This window comes from Balaenoptera borealis, assembly GCF_965194805.1.
Source record: "Balaenoptera borealis genome assembly, chromosome: 9".
In the NCBI taxonomy this organism is placed as follows: domain Eukaryota; kingdom Metazoa; phylum Chordata; class Mammalia; order Artiodactyla; family Balaenopteridae; genus Balaenoptera; species Balaenoptera borealis.
In genome coordinates, this window is record NC_138873.1 from 34,775,667 (window position 1) to 34,795,079 (window position 19,413).

The window sequence follows — 19,413 nt, forward strand, 5'->3', positions numbered from 1 at the left end:
ATTATTTTTAGAAATGTCTATCTTTGATGCAGTATTCAAAGTCTTGAATTTGAAAACTACATTTTAATTGGGACATCTACTTTTTCTACTTCTAATAAATATTTGGAAAGATTGCACCTTTTTAAAACTAAGATTTTAGCAAAGCTGTTAGATGAAATTTACCTAAATGAAGCAGAACTTTTTCATGTGAAATAATATTTTTAAATGGCGAAAGACATTATTTGAGAAGATTTTGTTGTTATTTTAAAGAAAAATAATTTATTAGGAAATGGGGACGGCTTCTACTAATCTACGTAATGAAATTAACTTTCTGATTTTCTGATTGTTATAATTAGGTCTAAACCGTTTTACTCTAGATTAGAAGGGTTGGTTTTAGTGATTCAGCACTTGTGTCAGTTAAGGAAAGAACACCTGCCCCGTAAACGATGTGTGAATTCTAACCACAGACCAAAGGACTTTTTTTGGTTACTTCTTTATTGACATCCGGAAAGGCCTAAAACATATTTAAAACAGTTTTTCCCAGAACTTGTGAAATCAAATCATGTGAGTTTTGAATTGTGTTCATTATCAGAGACCACTCTGATTTTGAATATTAGTAACATAGTTACTAATTTAAATAAATCCCTATTTAAATATATTATAGTGTATGTATTTATTCCAGTAATTAAAAAAAAATTCAGCAACGATTTAGCATGTTCAGAGAGATAATAGAAACTTGACAATAATAAAAATTTGAACTTGTCTTAGAACAGACACAGGCTGGACCTTCCTCTTTTCCTTCCCTCCCTCCCTGCCTCCCTTCCATTCTCCTTTGTACTTTAGTCATATGCAACTGGATACGTTTACAGATGCTCTTTGACAGTAATGTACTTTGAGTACCAGTTATGTGCTGTAGTAAAACAGAAGCGGGGGGGGGGGGCGGGGGAGCGTATAAAATAACATCCACTGCTATCAAGTTTTTCTCTCAAAGAAAGGACAAATAATTAAGATAATAATAGAGATGACACCTAAAAAAATTCCAGGTCGACTATACACGCACTGCATGCTTTAAAAAATCAGGATTAGGAGGTGGCTGTGACCCTAGTGACCGGGCTGGGAGCGGGCTCCGGGGTCGGGTGTAAATCATGGCCGCCCGAGGAAGGTTAATGCAGGTGCAGCTTCCGTTAGCAGGTAGGAAAATACGCCACGGCGGGACCGGCCTGGAGAGGGAGGTTTGTAAATCCTGGAAGACCAGTTTAGTGAGACGCGTCGGATCGGACGCAGAGGGGGCAGCTCCGAGCTTGGAAGGTCAGCCACAGGCTGTGCGATTGCGATGCTGACGTCCCCACGCTGGCTGCCTCGGTCTGGTCTCTCCCAGTGCATCAGAGCCGCGACAGGAGAAGCAGCTGACTGGCCCAAGGATCCATTTTCGTTTTCTTTACTCTATACCCTGCCCTCTCGTAATTTGTCCATTAAAAAAAAAAAAGTGATTTTCTACATTTCTAGTAAATCTACTCTTTTTAGAATAAGACAGCATTCTGGATCAACAAAATTAACCTCCTCATTTTATAGAGGCAGAGACCTATCCACAAAGTCTTTGTGCAATTATTCTATCCACTGATTATTAATAAAAAGAAGAACAAAACTTTCTTTTTCAAATAACAGGGTCAACAATTATCTTTCTTAATGATACTTAACTATAAGGAAACATAAATAATCAAATGATTAAATAAATCTCCAAGAATATCCATTTATTCAGCTAATTCACTGAATGGCTGCTGAATACCTGGCAGTATGCTGAATTTGCAGTAACAAAGCTCATTAAGTCACCATAGCCCTCTCAAAGAAGTCAAGAATCCTCATGAAGTCAGACGTAACAGCTACAAAGGTGTGTCATGTGGTGCTCTACACTAACAAACGATTGACGGGTTGTGTGATCACTCCTGGATTGATATATGATATACTTTTGGTCAACTACTAATTAGAACATCGGAATTTTCTGATAATATACCTAAGGAAACTTTCTTGGTATAGAAATAACATTATTTTGAAGAAGACTTCTTTAAAGATGACATTTAGTAAACAACTTCTTATTGCAATGTGCTTTAAAGTTTAAATGAATGCTTTAAACCACTAAAGATGGAAGTAAGAATGGAAATTTTAATTTCTGCTGTTCTTCTCTTCTCTTCTTACTTGGAACAATAAGCCATTCGTTTGCAAGTTCTCATTAAAAATTTGACAGTGAAATTATCTACTGATAGATGCCATTCATCTGACAAATGACCTGCAGCATCGTATTTTTACTGTTGGGCTTCATGCTGGTTGGTTCTCTAGTTCGGTTTTCTCTAAAAAACAAAGCAGAATTATTCAAGGGAACATCATGTTTTAAAAAACCACAAGCTCAATGCTCAGTAAAATTTAGCAGCTCTTATTTATTGAAATAAACCCATGGTGAATATTAATTTCATCCTATTTATTAAGAGTAACTGGTAAAAAAAAAGTCATGCCAAACTTTCTGGAGAAAATGACTTTTGTTGCAAACTGACCAGAATGGATTTTGTCATTCACCATTATTAGGTTATTTCTGGTAGATTTTGGTAGCCTTCAATCCTTGGAAGTACGTGGTCTCATACAATGAAATTTTGTCAAATGTAAGATGTTTACTTGCAAGCAGGCATCAAAACACTTATATGACCTGTGTGTCAGCTTGATGTAGTCCCATCTATTTGTCTTTTTAAATACTCTGACAGCACCTTGCATGCAAGGTTCATTAGAGACTTCTGCAGCAGTATTCCAGCTATCTTTCTAGTTAGATGACAAAACTGCTTTGAATCAACTGCTGAACCAGGATTGTGAAGCCCAGGGCCTGTATTGGGCTCACTAGATTCTTATACCCCTTTGCAGGAAGAGGAGCTCCTGTGTTACATTTGAAACTAATCAACACATTTTAAACACCACTCATTTCACCAATAAGGCAATCTTAAGACTGGTATTCATTATTCTAATTAGGAAAACTATGTTAATATGAGATAAATGTAGGTGACACTTGTGATAGTTGTTTTAAGAGTATGAACTTATGATTAATCTTTTTTGTGTTAACTAGTCACTCTGGGTTTATATTTCTGATTAGTGTACTTCAAATATTAACATTTTTCTCATCCCTTCCTCAGGGCTATAGGTTAAAAGTATTGAACACATACATGTGTATTTCATTGTCTATGCTGACGTATTTCAGGTAATAACATTAAATATTTATCTTTGCACGTGTCCCAGATACTCTATTCTCACTCTCAGGGGAGCAGATCCATCCAGAGTTGCTTTTGTTTTGCTTTTATTCTTGAAGATTTAACTAACTAACTCCCAAATTTGTATCATTTCCCAGGTTGACATATGTAGTTCTGATTTTCTTTTACTTATTTCATGATTTATAACAGTATTTCTCAAACCTAAGTAAACTTTGGAATCTACTAGGGAACTTTAAAAAAAGAAAACATATTCCTGGGTTCTACCCTGGAGAATCTGATTTAGAATTTTTGGAGTAAGCCCTAGAATCTGTATTTTAAAGTTTTCCCCAATTAATTCTGGTGCAGCCTGCTGGCAAACAGTTGTTTAAGAGGAACTGGATAGGACCATTTCTGCTTAAGGATGACCATTTGACGTTAGAAACAATATATCAGAAACTGAGCACGGTGTTTCCTTCCCAGTTTTTCCACATTTTAGTACACCAGCCTTCTCTTAGTGTCCCAGCATCGTGGTCTGGGAGTCATTTTGGCCCCATTTTTCTGCTTTTCTTTCACCAGTTTGTGAAGGGCCATTTCAGTGTTTGCAGCTGCCATTATATTCGGGCTCTCTTCACTGCATACTTACACCCCGTGGCACCTGGTAACTTCTCATTGCCTCTCCTGTCTTTTGTTACTCTGCAAGCAGCTCTTAGGAGAACTTTCTTAGAACCATAGCAATATATTGCCTACAGTTCAAATCCGCTCTAAGTTCTCTCCGACCATTGGCTTTTTATTTTGTAATCAGATCATCTTGGAAAGACACTAGATGTCAGATAATTCTTTAATGCATATTAATTTGTTTAAATCTGAAAAGTGATATTTTTACTTTCTGGAATGCCTGTCCCATGAATATTAATAACCAGCCTTCCACATCGACCCCGTTTGGCCATAATCATACATCACCTACTACATATGTAAGAGACTGTACTTTAAGTTGTTTGTTGCTGACATCATTAGTATGAGAGGACAATCAAGGTGATACAAGGATGCCCAAATTACCCAAGCTCTGAAGCACTTTACCAATAACAAAACCTGGGCTCTCGTATAAGCTTTTTTTTTCTTTTAGTAGAAAAAGGAAATGCTTTTCAATATGGTAGCCACTAGCCATTATGTGGCTATTTAAATTTAAATTAATTAAACAAATTTTTGGGTTCCTCAGTTACATTAGTTACATTTCAAGTGCTCATGAGCCCCATGTGGCTGTTAGCTGCAGTGCTGGGCAGCTCAAATTATATGTCCATCCTTGCAGAAAGTTCTAATGGGCAGTGCTGCTCTAGAGTCCCTCTGGAAGTCCCAAAGGTAGGAAGAGGCTCACATCTTTTCCAGTATCAGTATAACCCACTGCCTCTATTTCTGCTATCATGACTCTCCTAAGGACTTACTGCAGTTTGGGGGTTATTCATTTTCTTCAGGCTCCTTCTACTGCTTCCCTTTGTCTGCATGTGTTCCTGTATTTGACTGAGGCTTTCTCAGCCTGACACTGGTATGAGAAGTTGCACTGCAGCACACGCATAGTACACACACACACACACACACACCAACACACACATATATTTAAATTAAACCCTTTATTTTGAGATGATTGTGGACCCATGAAATTGTAAGCAATAATACAGAGAAATCCCATGTATCCTTCATCCAGTTTCGCCTGGTTGTAACATCTTACAAAGCTATATAGTACAACATCACAGCCACGATATCGACATTGATGCAGTCAAGATACAGAGCATTTCTATCATCCTGTGATTCATGTTGCCCTTTTATAGCCACATCCATTTCCCACTCCCACCATCTCCTCCTTAACACCTTTTAACCATTATTCTATTCAGCATTTTAATAATTTTGCCATTTCAAAAGTGTTATATAAAGAGAATCATACAGTATGTAACCTTTTGGGATTGGCTTTTTCACTCAGCATAATTCTCTGGAGATTCATCCAGATTTTTGAATGAATTAATAGTTCATTCGTTTTTACTGCTGAGGGGTATTTCATAGTATGAATGTACCACAATTTGTTTAACTATTCATATGTTGAAGAATATTTGGTCTGTTTCCTGTTCAGGGCTATTATGAATAAAGCTACTATAAACATTTGTAGACAAGTTTTTGTGTGAAAATAATTTTTTATTTCTCTGGGATTAATGCCCAAGAGTGAAATGCTGGTAGTTGCATGTTGTTATTTTTTTTTAGGAAACTGCCAAACTGTGTTTCTGTGTGGCTCTACCATTTTACATTCTCCTCAATAATGTACAAGTAATTCAGTTTCTCTGCACCCTTGCCAGCATTTGTTGTTGTCACTATTTTTTATTTTAGCCATTTTGATAGGTATGTAGTGACTCTCATTGTGGTTTTAATTTGTGCTCAGTAATGGCTAACAATGTGCTCATTTGCCATCTGTATATCTTCCTCAGTGAAATGATTGTTCACGTCTTTTGCCCATTTTCTAATTGGATTGATTTTTTTACTATTTGATTTTGAAAATTCTCTGTAAATTCTAGATATAAATTCTCTATCAGATACATGGTTTGCAAATATTTTCTCCTAATCTGTAGGTTGTCTTTTCATCTTTTTCACACTGGCTTTTACAGAGAGTTCTTTTTATTATTTTGAATGTGTGTTTAACTTTGTCAAATGCTTTTTCTGCATCAATTTATTTGGTCATATGCTTTTTCTTCTTTAGCCTATTAATATAGAGGATTACACTGATTGCTTTTTGAATATTGAGCCAACCTTGTATATTTGGGATTAACCACACTTGGTTATGATATATAATTTTTTTTATATGTTGCTGGATTCTATTAGCTAAAATTTTGTGAAGGATTTTTTTTTTGTCTGTATTGATGAGGGATATTGGTCTGCAGTTTTCTTTTTGGTGATGTCTGTCTGGTTTTGGTATAATGGTAGTATTAGATTCATAAGATAAATTGGTACATACTCTTCTCTTCTTCTGCTTTCTGGAAGAGATTGTGTAGAACTGATGAAAATACTTCCTGATAAGTTTTATAGAATTCTTTAGTGAAACAACCAGGGGCTGGAGATTGCTTTTTTAGGACTTTGTAACTATGAATCAATTCTCTTAATAGTTATAGGACTGAACCAATTATTCATTTTATTTTAGGTGAGTTGTGGTATATTGTGGTTTTTTGAGGAACTGGTTCGTTTCACCTCAATTGTTGAATTGTAAGCTAAGTTGTTTGTAGGATTCTCTTTTTTCCTTTTTGACGTCTGGAGGGTCTGTAGTCATATCCTCTGTTTTAGTCCTCTTATTTGTAATTTGTACCTTCTCTCTTTTTCAGAATTGCTAATGGTTTGTCAACTTTATTGATCTTTTCAAGGAATCATCTCTTTGATTCATTGATTTTCTCTTTTTTTATGTTTTTCTTTCCAAGTTCTTGAGGAAGAGGCTTAGAATATTTGAGATTTTGCTCTTTTTTAATATGAGCATTTAGTAATATATATTTTCCCCTCAATACTTCCTTATCCTTATGAAAATTTGTGGTTTGCGATGTTGCAATTTTCTTTTGGTCCACAGATTATTTGGAGGTATGGTATTTAGTTTTCAAGTGTTTGGAGAATTTTTTATTATCTTTCTGTTATTTATTTTTAGTTTAATTCATTGTGGTCAAAGAATACTATGATTCAGTTCTTTAAATTTGTTGAGATTTGTTTTATGGCACAGGATATCTCAGTATATGTTCTAATGGGCACTTGAAAGCAATGTGTATTTGCTGTGTTAGGTATAGTGTTCTGTAAAGGTAGATTAGATCCTGTTGTTTGAAGGTGTCCTTGTTCTTCTATATCCTTACTGATAATCTATCTAATATTTTATCAGTTGTCAAGAGATGGATGTTACAGTCTCCAACTATAATTGTGGATTTGTCTATTTCTCCTTTCAGTTATATCAGTTTTAGTTGGCATAGTTTGCAGCTCTGTTGTTTGATATATACATATTTAAGATTGCTGTATTTTCTTGGTAGACTGACCCTTTTATCATTATGTACTATCTGTCTCTGACCCTAGTAATTTTCTTCACTCCGAAGTTTACTGTATCTGATGTTCATATAGCTACTTCTGCTTTCCTTTGATAAATTTTTGTGTGATATATCTCTTTCCATCCATTTTCTTTCAACCTGCCTATATTGTTATATTTGAAAGGAGTCTTCTGTAGATAGCATATATTTGGGTCATGTTTTTTTTAATCCACTCTATCAATCTCTTTTTATTGATGTATTTAGATCATTTACATTTAATGTAACTATTGATATGTCAAGGCTTAAGTCTATTATATATTTAGTTTTCTGTTTGGTTTCTGTTTTTTGTTTATCCAACAGGGGGTGAGGTGTATGGCCTCATTATTGCCATAATAATGGGGTTAGAAGCCCAGTTTCCCCTTTCAGCCTCTGTTGACACTCAAAAAGGAAGGGATCCTTCTGACTGCTGGTCAGAGTACTGGCTCCTCACTAGGCTTTCGCTGATACCACTCTTGATAGCTGGGATAATAGTGCTTATTACTCTTGCACACATGGCCTCCAGTTACACCTTGTGATGGGGTGGTGCCTTATTACATTGGGTAGTGGTAAAAGTCCTAATTTTTCACTGGACATCCTCTGACATCACCCCAAGGGGAGGAGAAAGTGTGCCTCAGTACTGCTCGGTAGGGTTGGAAGTCCAGGCTCCTCACTTGGTTTACCTGACAGAAAATGGGAGTTATTACTGTCTCACAAAGATGCAAGTCCCATCTCTCAACTCTGCCTTTTCTGACACCACCTCAGCAAAGGGTGGGTGAGTGTTTTATTATACTCATTGTGTGTGAGATTCTAATGACTCTACTCAGCCTTTCCTGGTGTAGGTGGTTGTGGAACCAAACATTTTTCTGTGGTATTTGGCTTGAGTAGAGTGATTACTGTCAAAAAGTTTTCTGTTTTACTAGGCTGTTCCTTCCCTGGATTTTTGGCTAGAGAGAACAGGATTTATTGGAGATTTTTTTTTGTCTGTACCCATTGGCATTTCTAGGTTGCTAGTATCTTCAGCTTCAAGTCTGGAATACATGAGGTTAGGAAAATGTATGTCTACTTCATCTTCCCAGAAACAGAAGTCCCAGTTGAAGCCTTTTAATAAGACTTTACTATAAACTTGAGATTAATACACCTAGCACTCAGTAAATACTTGTTGAATGGTTTTATAAATAAATATAATACAAATGTACTATTCATGGAACCCAAACCCAGGCCCTTTCTCCTAGTACATGCAGTTTTCTTTCATAGTACTTATCATTTCGTAATCATATATTTGTATGATTGTTTGATTAATGCCTTTTATTTCAGTGTATTAAATATTTCGTGACAGTTAAGACTACATATCATTTGGTCACCATTATATCAGTAGTACTTACCATAGTTTTTTTGCTTGGCACATAGCATGTATTCAGTTAATTTGTTGATTATATTAATGTGGAACCACAGATACAGAGGGCTGACTGTACAGTATAGGCAGGTTTTCAACTACCTGGAAGGTAGGCGCCCCAAACCCCAGCGATGTTCAAGGGTCAACTGTATTTGTTTGGGTGGGGTAAATAAACAAGGTAACTTGCAGCCAGAGCCACCAGCCAAAGCCACTAGTCATCCCAGACCTATCTTAGTTGGTCACCTCAAGGAAGACGGATTTCAACATGTTGGCATACTTGTAATCCATTTGTGGCATACCAAGGTTCATTGGTACAAGGTGGGAAAAAATTGACCTTTGATGTATCTTTATTCCCAGCCCAAGTCCATCTTCTCAAGTTTCTATTTTCACTTTTGTAATTTTCTCTTTCTTAGGATGACAAAGAAAATAACAATTTTTTATTCAGGGAAAACCCCATCCCTATCCATAAGAAGACATATATTTTCATCTTAACCAAGAAAATCACACCAGTTTACAATAGTATAACATTTTACTGAATTATTCGGTCTTAAACAACATCATATGAAATAATAATAATGACACCAATAATGGCTAATATTTACTGGATCCTAAATAGATGCCAGATTCTGGGCTATGCACTTAAAAATTGATTATCTACTTTGATCCTCAAAGCAACTATCAGAGGTAAAATTACCACCTCATTTTAAAGATAAAGAAATTGAGGCACTATCCCCATTTTATAGAAGAAGATATTGCCTGAAGTCACACATTTATCAAATGTAGATCCTGGTTTTGAAACTGACTCTAGAGAAGGCATTCTTATCTGTGATTTTTACCTAATTAAATGCCTAGGAATGAATGGAGAGAAGAAGTGTGTGTGTGTGTGTGTGTGTGTGTGTGTGTGTGTAACAGTTGTATCTCCTAAGGGAGATAAAGTTCAACCCTGAAATTTCATCCTGCAGTCTCAACCTCAGCAACAGACCTCCTGTCTTTGGTGTTTCAAATAAAAATATACAGTTTTTTCTTCATAAGACAATGTAAGTTTTATAGGCACATGCAACCTAATTTAAATCCTGAAATATACATACCTTTCCCTCACCTCTTGGATCAGAGACTGTTAGCTGCCCCCCTAACTATATCTGTTCTCTCGGTCTTCTGTGGTAATAGAGCTTTCAGCTGTGAATGCAACTGCCTGGCTAAAGATGCTGCACAGCTCTCTTGAAGCTTAAAGTGGCCACTTGATTAAGTTTTGGCCAATGGGTTGTTATAGTATTTGACACGTGAAATTTCTATTGCATGCCACTGAAACAAAAGGAATGTTTCCTTCTCTTTATCTCTCTCACTAGCTGAATTTCAAACATGATGGTAGGAGCTGAAGCAGCCACCTTAGAACATACCCAAAAGGCACTATCAAACCTCTTCTGGAACAGTCAAGGGCATGTGTGTTTTTGAGGGGCATGATACCTTGTCACACAACTCCAAAATGCCACTGACATCCTTATAACTTGTACTTCTAGTAGTTTTATAATGGGCAACCTATGCTGTAAGCAGTGGCCCTGAACATATTTCAATCGTTTGACAGATTGATTTGTTATAAAGAGCAACTGGTGATGGCTATCTTCAAACATTTTAAGGCTGCTATGTATAAGAATTAAATAGTTGTTTTCTGTATGATTCTAAGGGTAAAAATTGTTCTAATTATGTGTATATCCTATAAGAACACATATTACACTTAAAATGTAGAGCTTTTTAACAGAATTGCTCAAAAGTAGAGTGGGTCACCTTAAAATAATTGGAATTCCATCAGTGAAACTGTTCAGATATAGTTTGGACAAATAGTTGGTAGAGATATTGTATAGACACTCAGTCATTTTAATATGTTAGTAGGATGTGATGGTATTTAAGCTCCTGACACTAAGGCTAGTGATTCAAGAGATCGTTAGAATTAATGGCACTTGGCTTAGAAATATAAAATGAAATTGAAACCCATCCTACAGCTGCCATTGGGCTATATAAAGTTGTGATTATTATCAAGTTAGATGTTTTATGCCTCAGTTCAGACAGCTGCCTGGAAAAAAATGACGGATTGAGGGACCCTGTATTCTTCTGCAGATTTCTTTTACTAAGCCTTTGAGGGTAAATTAGCCCAATCTGAAGATTAAAATCTTTAAAAATAAATATCACCCAAGAGGGCTTAAAGAAAGCAAGAAAAGTCATAGTACAGGACTGGGCTGGAATAATTTATACCTGGCTTACCATCTTCAATTGATGGATAGTCACCAGGAACTTTATGTTGATGAGGATTATTAGACCTCATCTGGATTCAGCTGGAAATGTGCCATGGTTGATTACTGATGGGAAGGGAGAATGGTAGAATATAGTATAGATATTTGCCATCTCTCTCATGGAGAATACCTGGCAAGTTAGTTAGATAGAACTCACAAAATTCATCTCTTAGGGGATTTCACCTGCTCCTGGCTTTGGTTCTTACTGTGTAGATCCAACAGTTCAAAGTGTCCGGGCTCAATTAGGTCCAAGCACTGCCTCATACAACTCAGAAGAGTATAATATACAAATCAGAGTGCCAATGTAGTAATTTGCAATTAGGACTATTACTGTCAAGTTGATTAAACTTCCTGTGTCTTTTAGTCAGGGCACTCAGGCTGCTGGTGGCATTGAGATAGATGAGTTAATAATACTGACTAAGATTTTGTGTATTAGGCTATAACTTTCCTTTTTCCAGTATGTTCAAATTTTACTCTAACTCTCTAACTCCCTGAGGCTACATCCTGTTTCCCTGCGCTGACTGACTGTGGTCATATTTGTACTTAACCATTTAGAGAAGTGCTTCTCAAACTATCTGTAGTGAAGGTCCAATTTATTTTCTTTTCCCAATCCATTATGGACTGGTACTTTAATAAAATGTAATACAAATGAATTATTATAAAAATAAAATAAAAAATAAAGACATACAAAATTCAAGCATTTTTTTATTATTTAAATCAATGAACATAAAATAACTTCAAAATTCATATTTCATAAGCAGAATAGCTAATGAAGTATTCAATGCTAATGAACTTAGGGAAAATTTATAATATAGTGAAGCTTCATTTTGTATGCCTTGGATAAACGCATTATAGTTCATTGGAGCCCATGTATAAATAATTCAATCAGTGCATTGATTTTATGATTTTAAATGGCTATGGAGGTCTATGATAGCTTTATTTAACATTTAGGATATAAAACATAGGCAAGTATTTATATTAAAGTATAAAAAATGTACTTGAAATCAAGTCATTCCTAAAACAATAAACCAACTCCCAATGCAACGTTGTTCATATAAGAAATTATAACATTAATTACGATGTAATTTTGAGAATTAAAATCTGGGTAAAATGTGGGGAATATTTGGCCAATAATAATGTCGGGAGATGCAGAATCACTGATTTGTTCCATCATCATAAGGAAATGTTTCATAGATATGTAGGAGGGATATTCATTTCATACATCTCAAATCCGTTTGGTCTGATACTTGTTGACACAAAGCTGTGATGATGACTTCTATCGTAACACCAACTTACAAACCCTCTAAGTACAGTTTTATTTAATCTATTAAATTGATTCCACCATTAAACAAACATCAAATTTTTAGCCGGTGAATGAAACTGTTACTCTTTCTTCCTCAACCACTAAAACTTAATCATCTAAATGCCTCACAGTTCACTCAGAGTAGTTGAAAAGTTGGACATTTTCTGGTTTCTGGGCTCACTATGATTTTAACCTGCTTTATTGACTCTCAGGCTCCACCCTTTTCCACCCATTGTGGTTTTCATTGCTTCCCCATGTTCAAATTTTATAAGACTCACCAATATTCACTATAGTTTCTAGCATATTTCTGTCTTAGACTTGATTTCCAGGATAACACTTAAACCCTAAATTCACATTAAAACCCCCCGTATTCTTAGAAGTAAGAGAGATTATACCTTAGCTCTACTTGGTGTTGGCCATCATTTTCCTTAATACTTGGTGCTACTGTTTTGCCCTCTTTATATTGATATTTTGGCAGAAGGGAAGAGAGTCTCTATGACCTTGAAAGATCATTTTCGATCAATATTCGGATATACCTCTCAGTGGTATACCCAGTATCTAACTGGTAGAATCCATCCCTAGTAAAGCTGCAAGCTTGCTGTTTTATGCTTATTTATGTGCAAACTACATTCAAATATCATGTTCATCTATTTTTAGATATATTCTTCATGTAGTGCATGGGAATGACTTTGCCTTACAGGAGACGGAGATAGTCTCTTTATGGAATACTGGCCATGTAATAATAATAAAGAATAATCACAATTGTTTATGAGGAGCAAAGATAAATCTCTACTAGCAAGCCCAGTCTATAGACACTGTCATACAATATCAATCCTACTTTACAGAGTAAATTCCTAACTCCTCCAAACATATCTCAGATCATTCTATGAGCCTCATCCTCAAGTCCAGCAATATAAAAATTGTAAACATAATGAAAAATGGCAAACTTAACAAGCAGAGATTCATATTATAGAATTACCTGCCCTTAATATTCCTTGTCTAGGGAATTCACAAGGTGACCAGCTAATCTCACATATGCTTGTACATTTGTTATTAGTTATACCAAATGAAGATATAACCCATGCCAAAGCCTTGGGTTGACTATGCTTTAAACTGTTAATGGAGAAGGACTTCTACTATATTCACAATAATTTATTGTCATTTTACAGTAAAGCTAAGTTGTAATTTAACATTCACTAAGGATCCACTAATTGACAAAACTGTGCAATTAGCTGTGTGTATGTGAGGAGGGGTATAAATATAGTTAAGATGATGTCTCTTCTTTAGGATATCATAATAAGTTCTAAAGTATACATAATATCAATGGTCAGAAAATAATACCCTAACAGCAGACTGTGATAATGATCACATAGGGGCTATAATGGAGATACATGCAAAGTACTATTGGAGCACAGAGGAAAGAATTAATTCTTACTTAGGTGGGAATAAAGGAAGGCTTTGAAGAAGACAATGAATATGAGCTGAATCTTTAGGATTGGTTGAACTTTGACAGGCTGATGATGGGATGAGTGGCTGGTATGGTGGGGGTTGGAGATGGTGGGGTGGGGAATGGAAGAAATGAGTATATGTTGAGTAAAGGGAAAAACGCCTCTAAACAATGTAAGTTTCTTCTTCCCTGACTGCCACACATTTTCAACTTTGTAGAGGAAAAGGAAGAAAATCTATGGAACCAATTGTTTTGGTTTCTTCCATGTGATCACAGCATTGCTTATATGGATTGTCAAGTAAGGGATAGGCTCATAAAAGGATATTAATGTGTCATTTTTATTGAGCAAAGTAGCATTACAGAAAAGGTGATTTCAGAGGCACATGACTCTTTCATTACAGTCTTCAGGGGCAATGTTTGATCACTGAAAACAGGCTGCTTTGTTCAGCTTTCTCTGATGTTTGGCCTTATCCTGAACACATATGCTCTGACTTGGAAAGAATCAGTCTGTAAAGATTTAATAGATTCTAGATTTGCATATTCAAAATGCATGTCTTATGGTTAAAAATGAAATGAAAACTATTTTTATATCTATATTTACACAAACACATAGTTCAGACACACATCTCAGCAAATTTTTAAAAGGCAATTAGGCATATTATATGTGCTTGTTCTGAGATTATGAAAGTTGGCTGTTTTTTAAATTAACCATTTTATATTTTCACTGAAAAAAATGTATTTTAAGAGACACTATAATGATGATAACGATGTACAAGAACTCTTCAAGTTTCAGGGGTTTGAGATTTGCTGTATGTTCTTGTCGCCTATCATGGACATAACTTTCTAGAGTTGGGTGTCACTGACCTCTCTCTTTATTAAAATGAATTAATAGCTTTCTTGCTTAGAGAAAATTGGAAGTCACAAAGAATTAAAGATAAATGTTAAAGATTAACATTTCCATGAGGCTCTTTTCCTTACATGACTGAAAAAAGTGATTTTCTTTTTTCAAAGCGAGAGGGATGATTAGAAAGAGACCTGAGGTGTCAAAAGCCTTTTGTGTGGTGACTAAAACTCACAGAATTTTCTCTTAGAATTCTCTGGCTTCTATCCCCTGTGAATTGATATGTAATCTCACATAAACTCATCTTTTAATTTTGAATTCCAATGGAAAGTTTGAAAGAAAGATGGCATTCCAAGTGAGTCAGTTTGCTATACATTACATCTGCAATTAGACATTTGTTACGTTGAAATTAAGCCAAACAGACTTCCGCTGAAACAGGATAGGTCCAATTACATTCTATTTCGTGCGACACAGAAAAATCTTACCATGTCACTTTGCTATTTAAAATCCTTCCCTTTCCCTGTCCTTACTTACAACATCCTCCATCTCAGTGATGCTGAGTGCTTCCTCTACCTGACATGTCCTTCTCTCTCTTGGTGAGTTTTGCAGCAATCTCAGAACAGAGATTATTTCAGTTATACATTTGTTGTCTAGACCAGTGCTTTCCAAACCTTAATGTACGTATGAATCATCTGGGGGTCTTGTTAAAAATGCAGGTTCTGATTCAGCAGGTCTAGGGTCTGGCTAAGATCCTAACAAGCTCCCAGGTGATGCAGCAGGACACACTTTGGATAGCAAGCGCCTAGATACATATGACCTCTCATTAAGTTGTCATTAGTTCCTGGACACTGATAACTGGAAATGTAAATTCTCTGACTCTGAGGTTGCTTCAGACTTTGATTGGCTTTTTTGTTTATTGGTAATTTTTTTTTTTTAAACTTTGGGTTTATTTATTTATTTATTTTTTATTTATGGCTGTGTTGGGTCTTCGTTTCTATGCGAGGGCTTTCTCTAGTTGCGGCAAGTGGGGGCCACTCTTCATCGCGGTGCGCGGGCCTCTCATTATCGCGGCCTCTCTTGTTGTGGAGCACAGGCTCCAGACGCGCAGGCTCAGTAATTGTGGCTCACGGGCCTAGTTGCTCCGCGGCATGTGGGATCTTCCCAGATCAGGGCTCGAACCCGTGTCCCCTGCATTGGCAGGCAGATTCTCAACCACTGCGCCACCAGGGAAGCCCTATTGGTAATTTTATAAAGACACTGCACGATCTGGATTCCCTCTACTTCTCCAGTCTCCTTTCTTACCAGTTCCCATTTCTTACTTTATATTTGAGACATAACAAATTATGTGAAGTTTCCAGAATGTATCAGACTCTTTCGCTTCTCACTGCCTTTGCAAATACTATATCCTCTGCCTGTCCTAACATTTTGTGATGCTTCCTTTAAAACTCAGCTTGGCTGTCATCTCCTCCACAAATCTTTTCCTAATCTCTTTCCCATATAATTGCTTAATTAAATGCCTCCAATTTACTCCCACAATGCCCTGTATTTTCTATATTATAACTTTCTCATAAACTGCTTCAATTGTCTGCTTACTTGTCTGTTCCCTTCAAAACAGTGCTTCTACGGGGAAGGCATATGCATTTTGTACTACTGCCAATTGCAATGTCTGACACATAGTAGGTATTCATTTAAGTTTGCTGAATGAATGAGGAAGGGAGGTTGATGTGTTGGTAGTTATGCAATAATATAATGCAATATTTTTTTCATGAAGCTTAAAATTGAATTGGGAGTAACAGAAACTAAAGTCGTAAAAGGTTAAGTACAGGATGAGATAATACTGTAGAAGTAAAATGTTACTATGTGATTAATTGCCGAATGAGGATCATAGAAAATAATTATTCTGAGTTGACTGGAAGAAAATGTCACTGTGGATTTATTATTATTTTTTAATATACCAGTTTGTTCCATGAGGGATTTGAGATGGCTGACAACACAATGTATTGGAGTTAATAAAAAGTATGAATGCATGTGTAGTTAAGGCAATAGTATGAGAAAAGGAGGGAGTTTAGAAGTATACAAGGAGCTCATATACTAGCATGTCTGCAAAAATGATCCTCATTAAATAATAGACAGTAAGGTTGGTGTGCTAATTTTCATTTCCACTCTGCCTGGGAGGCTGACTTCTGTGGAGTCAGCAGCTCCATTGTCCTCTGGCTTCTGGCTGAATTGGGGCAATGGGGTGCCCTGGCAGATGATCCAGTGGAGGAAAAAGAGTGAGATCAGGACATTTATGTTCTTGTGTTGCCTAGAACTGTCTGTGCCTGTGTGTAAATTGTCCCTTTGTTAAAATCTCCTTAAATTGTTTGAATTTGCGTGTGCCCCCTGCTGTCTGTAGAGACTTTGATACAACCACAGAGTTGTTTAAAGCTAGATTGAATGCTGGGCTTAATAACTTTTATGATAACCATTAATGCTATAAAAATATTTCAGGTACTTACTATATATCAGGCAAGATTCTATGAAGAGGTGTTTCAACAGAAGAATTCAGAAAACCAACCAACAAACCTAAAATCTTGTGCTCATATTATTTACATTTTAGTGTGGTAAAGAGGGTATAAATCATATTGGAAGCAAGGAAAAATTGATATGTTTCAAACCCCACAGTTCTTCAATGTTTATTTACATCAACCTCTAGTTTACTGCTTTATTGTAAAGCGGTAATATCCCAGAGATGTAGTTTTGGGGTTGTTTCCTTTTTACTGGGGGTAGATTACCCAGAACTTTTGCTTCTCCTCTTTCCTGTTGCTAATCTTTTGGTTATTTCACTGCTCAGTGTTCCTCCATCAGGAGATATAAAAAGGAAATAAATGGATGAAAAATTTAGCTTTGACATCTATGATAAAAGGTTTGTTAGGAAAGAGACTGAAATCCTGAACTAAAATGAAGCTTTTCAGTTTATCTGGGTTTGTCTGCCCCCTATTGCCATAAAGATGTTGAGAGTTGTTTCTAGCTTGTCAAAAACAAGAGATAAAATGGACAAAATGTTATATTCATGATGATGAAGAGAACTAGGTCTTATAAATAGATATGGTGCTCTTAATATGAAGCCCTGGTGTACAAATGCTCTGTCTTTGGATGTTAGATTGTATTACAACCTTGTTTGCAGTACTTACTCAGATCATTGTTGACTCATGTGAGTTTAATTCTATGACCTAGCCAAAAAAAGATCATAAATCCCAGCAGGGGAAGACATGGTTGTAGCTTGACCTTGGAAAGGTGAGCTAAAGGTGCTGAGGACCATAAATCCAATTTACAATAATAACAAAAATAAGATTGTTTACACTTTGCCCAGTGGATGAAGTGAAAATCTAATATTTTTCCTGGTACATGCTGTATATTTTGCCAAGCTTGATTAAATTCCTGTTTAGCAGGTATCTGAGAGGAACTGAATAAAAACACTTCATATGAGACTTTTGACTCCTACTTTGTTCTTAATTATTGAATTATTTTTTTAAAAGCTATTTTTTTTTCAGGTTCTATTTATGAAATGTTTGGAAATGAATGCTGTTTGTCAACAGGAGAAGTGATTAAAATTACTGGCCTCAAAATTAAGAAGATCATAGCTGAAATTTGTGAGCACACTGAAGGATGTGAGTCTCCACAACCATTTGAACTGCCTATGAATTTTCCAGGTACAGTATTTTGCAAGCATTTCTCATTTGTAAAACTGTATTCTTAAATGTTATATACGTCTCTACAACTGAAAACAATGAAAAAGTGGTAGTTTTTGTTTTTATTTACTCTAGGGCAGTGGATGAAAAAATCGGGATTCTTATAGTTTAGTGATTTTAAGGACTAATAGGCAAATATTTTCTCCCCTTTTCAGTAAACATTGTTTACTTAGGACTTAATATTTTCTGATAACAAATATTTAGTGAGTTTAACTATATGCACCATTAGTTGTGTCAGATAGTGGGAATGAAGAAATTAAAGATATATTTTCATAAGATATATAGAACTAATTAATATTTCCTAAACATATTTACCCTCTTTATTCCTAGCTCCCTGGATCACTGCTAAACTTCACTGTCTGGCCTTACTGACAAGTTTGGCTGCTCTTCTTTAACTAGTTAATCTTCAAAAATTAGGTCAGATATCAGGTCTCCTAGAAAACTTTTGCTGACTCTATAATCTAATCTAGATATCTCTATGTTCCCATAGTATCTTGGGCACCATAGCATGCACCTTATTGGGTAGTAATTAATGATTTTCTTATTTGTCTTATTCTTTAGACCAGGGTTGGCAGACTTTTTCTGTAAAGGACCAGATAGTAAATATTTTAGATTTTGCCTGCCAAATGGTCTCCATAACAACTACTCCACTCTGATGTTGTAACATGAAAGAAGCTACAGATACTACATAAACCAATGAGCACAGGTGTGGTTCAATAAAAATTTATTTACAAAAACAGGTGGCCAACAGAATTTGGCCTGTGAACTACAGTTTGCTGAACTCTGCTTGAGACTAAAACTCTTTGACAAATGAAATATGACATATGTGGCTTTATTTCTATGAACAAGCACATTTTCTGGCATGGGGAATGTGCTCAATAATTTCCTGTTGGTTGAATAATTGTTTATGAATGAATGATTAGTGAAAGAGGACAATCTAGTAAGCTGTTACAACATAATGTAGTTTATGGTATAACTGAAGTATGCATGGGTTCTGTGAGAGTCTTGATAAGATGGATCTAACTCCAGTTGGTTATGCTTCAGAGCATGGATTTCGGAATCATTATATTTGAATCCCAACTCTGTTACTTCTTAGTTAGGTAACCTTGTCAAATTATTTACCCTCTTCTCATGTAAAATGGG

General features: G+C 35.8%; 1 protein-coding gene across 2 annotated transcripts in view; it reads left to right on the forward strand.

Annotated features, from left to right (window-relative positions):
- The window catches only part of THEMIS (thymocyte selection associated), a 185,276-nt gene that overhangs the window by 16,552 nt on the left and 149,311 nt on the right, over nucleotides 1–19,413 (forward strand). For both annotated transcript variants that reach the window (XM_082406176.1, XM_082406175.1), the window contains exon 2: nucleotides 18,073–18,231. In XM_082406176.1, coding sequence (XP_082262302.1) covers nucleotides 18,073–18,231 — 159 coding nt within the window. The remainder of the gene's footprint in view (nucleotides 1–18,072; nucleotides 18,232–19,413) is intronic.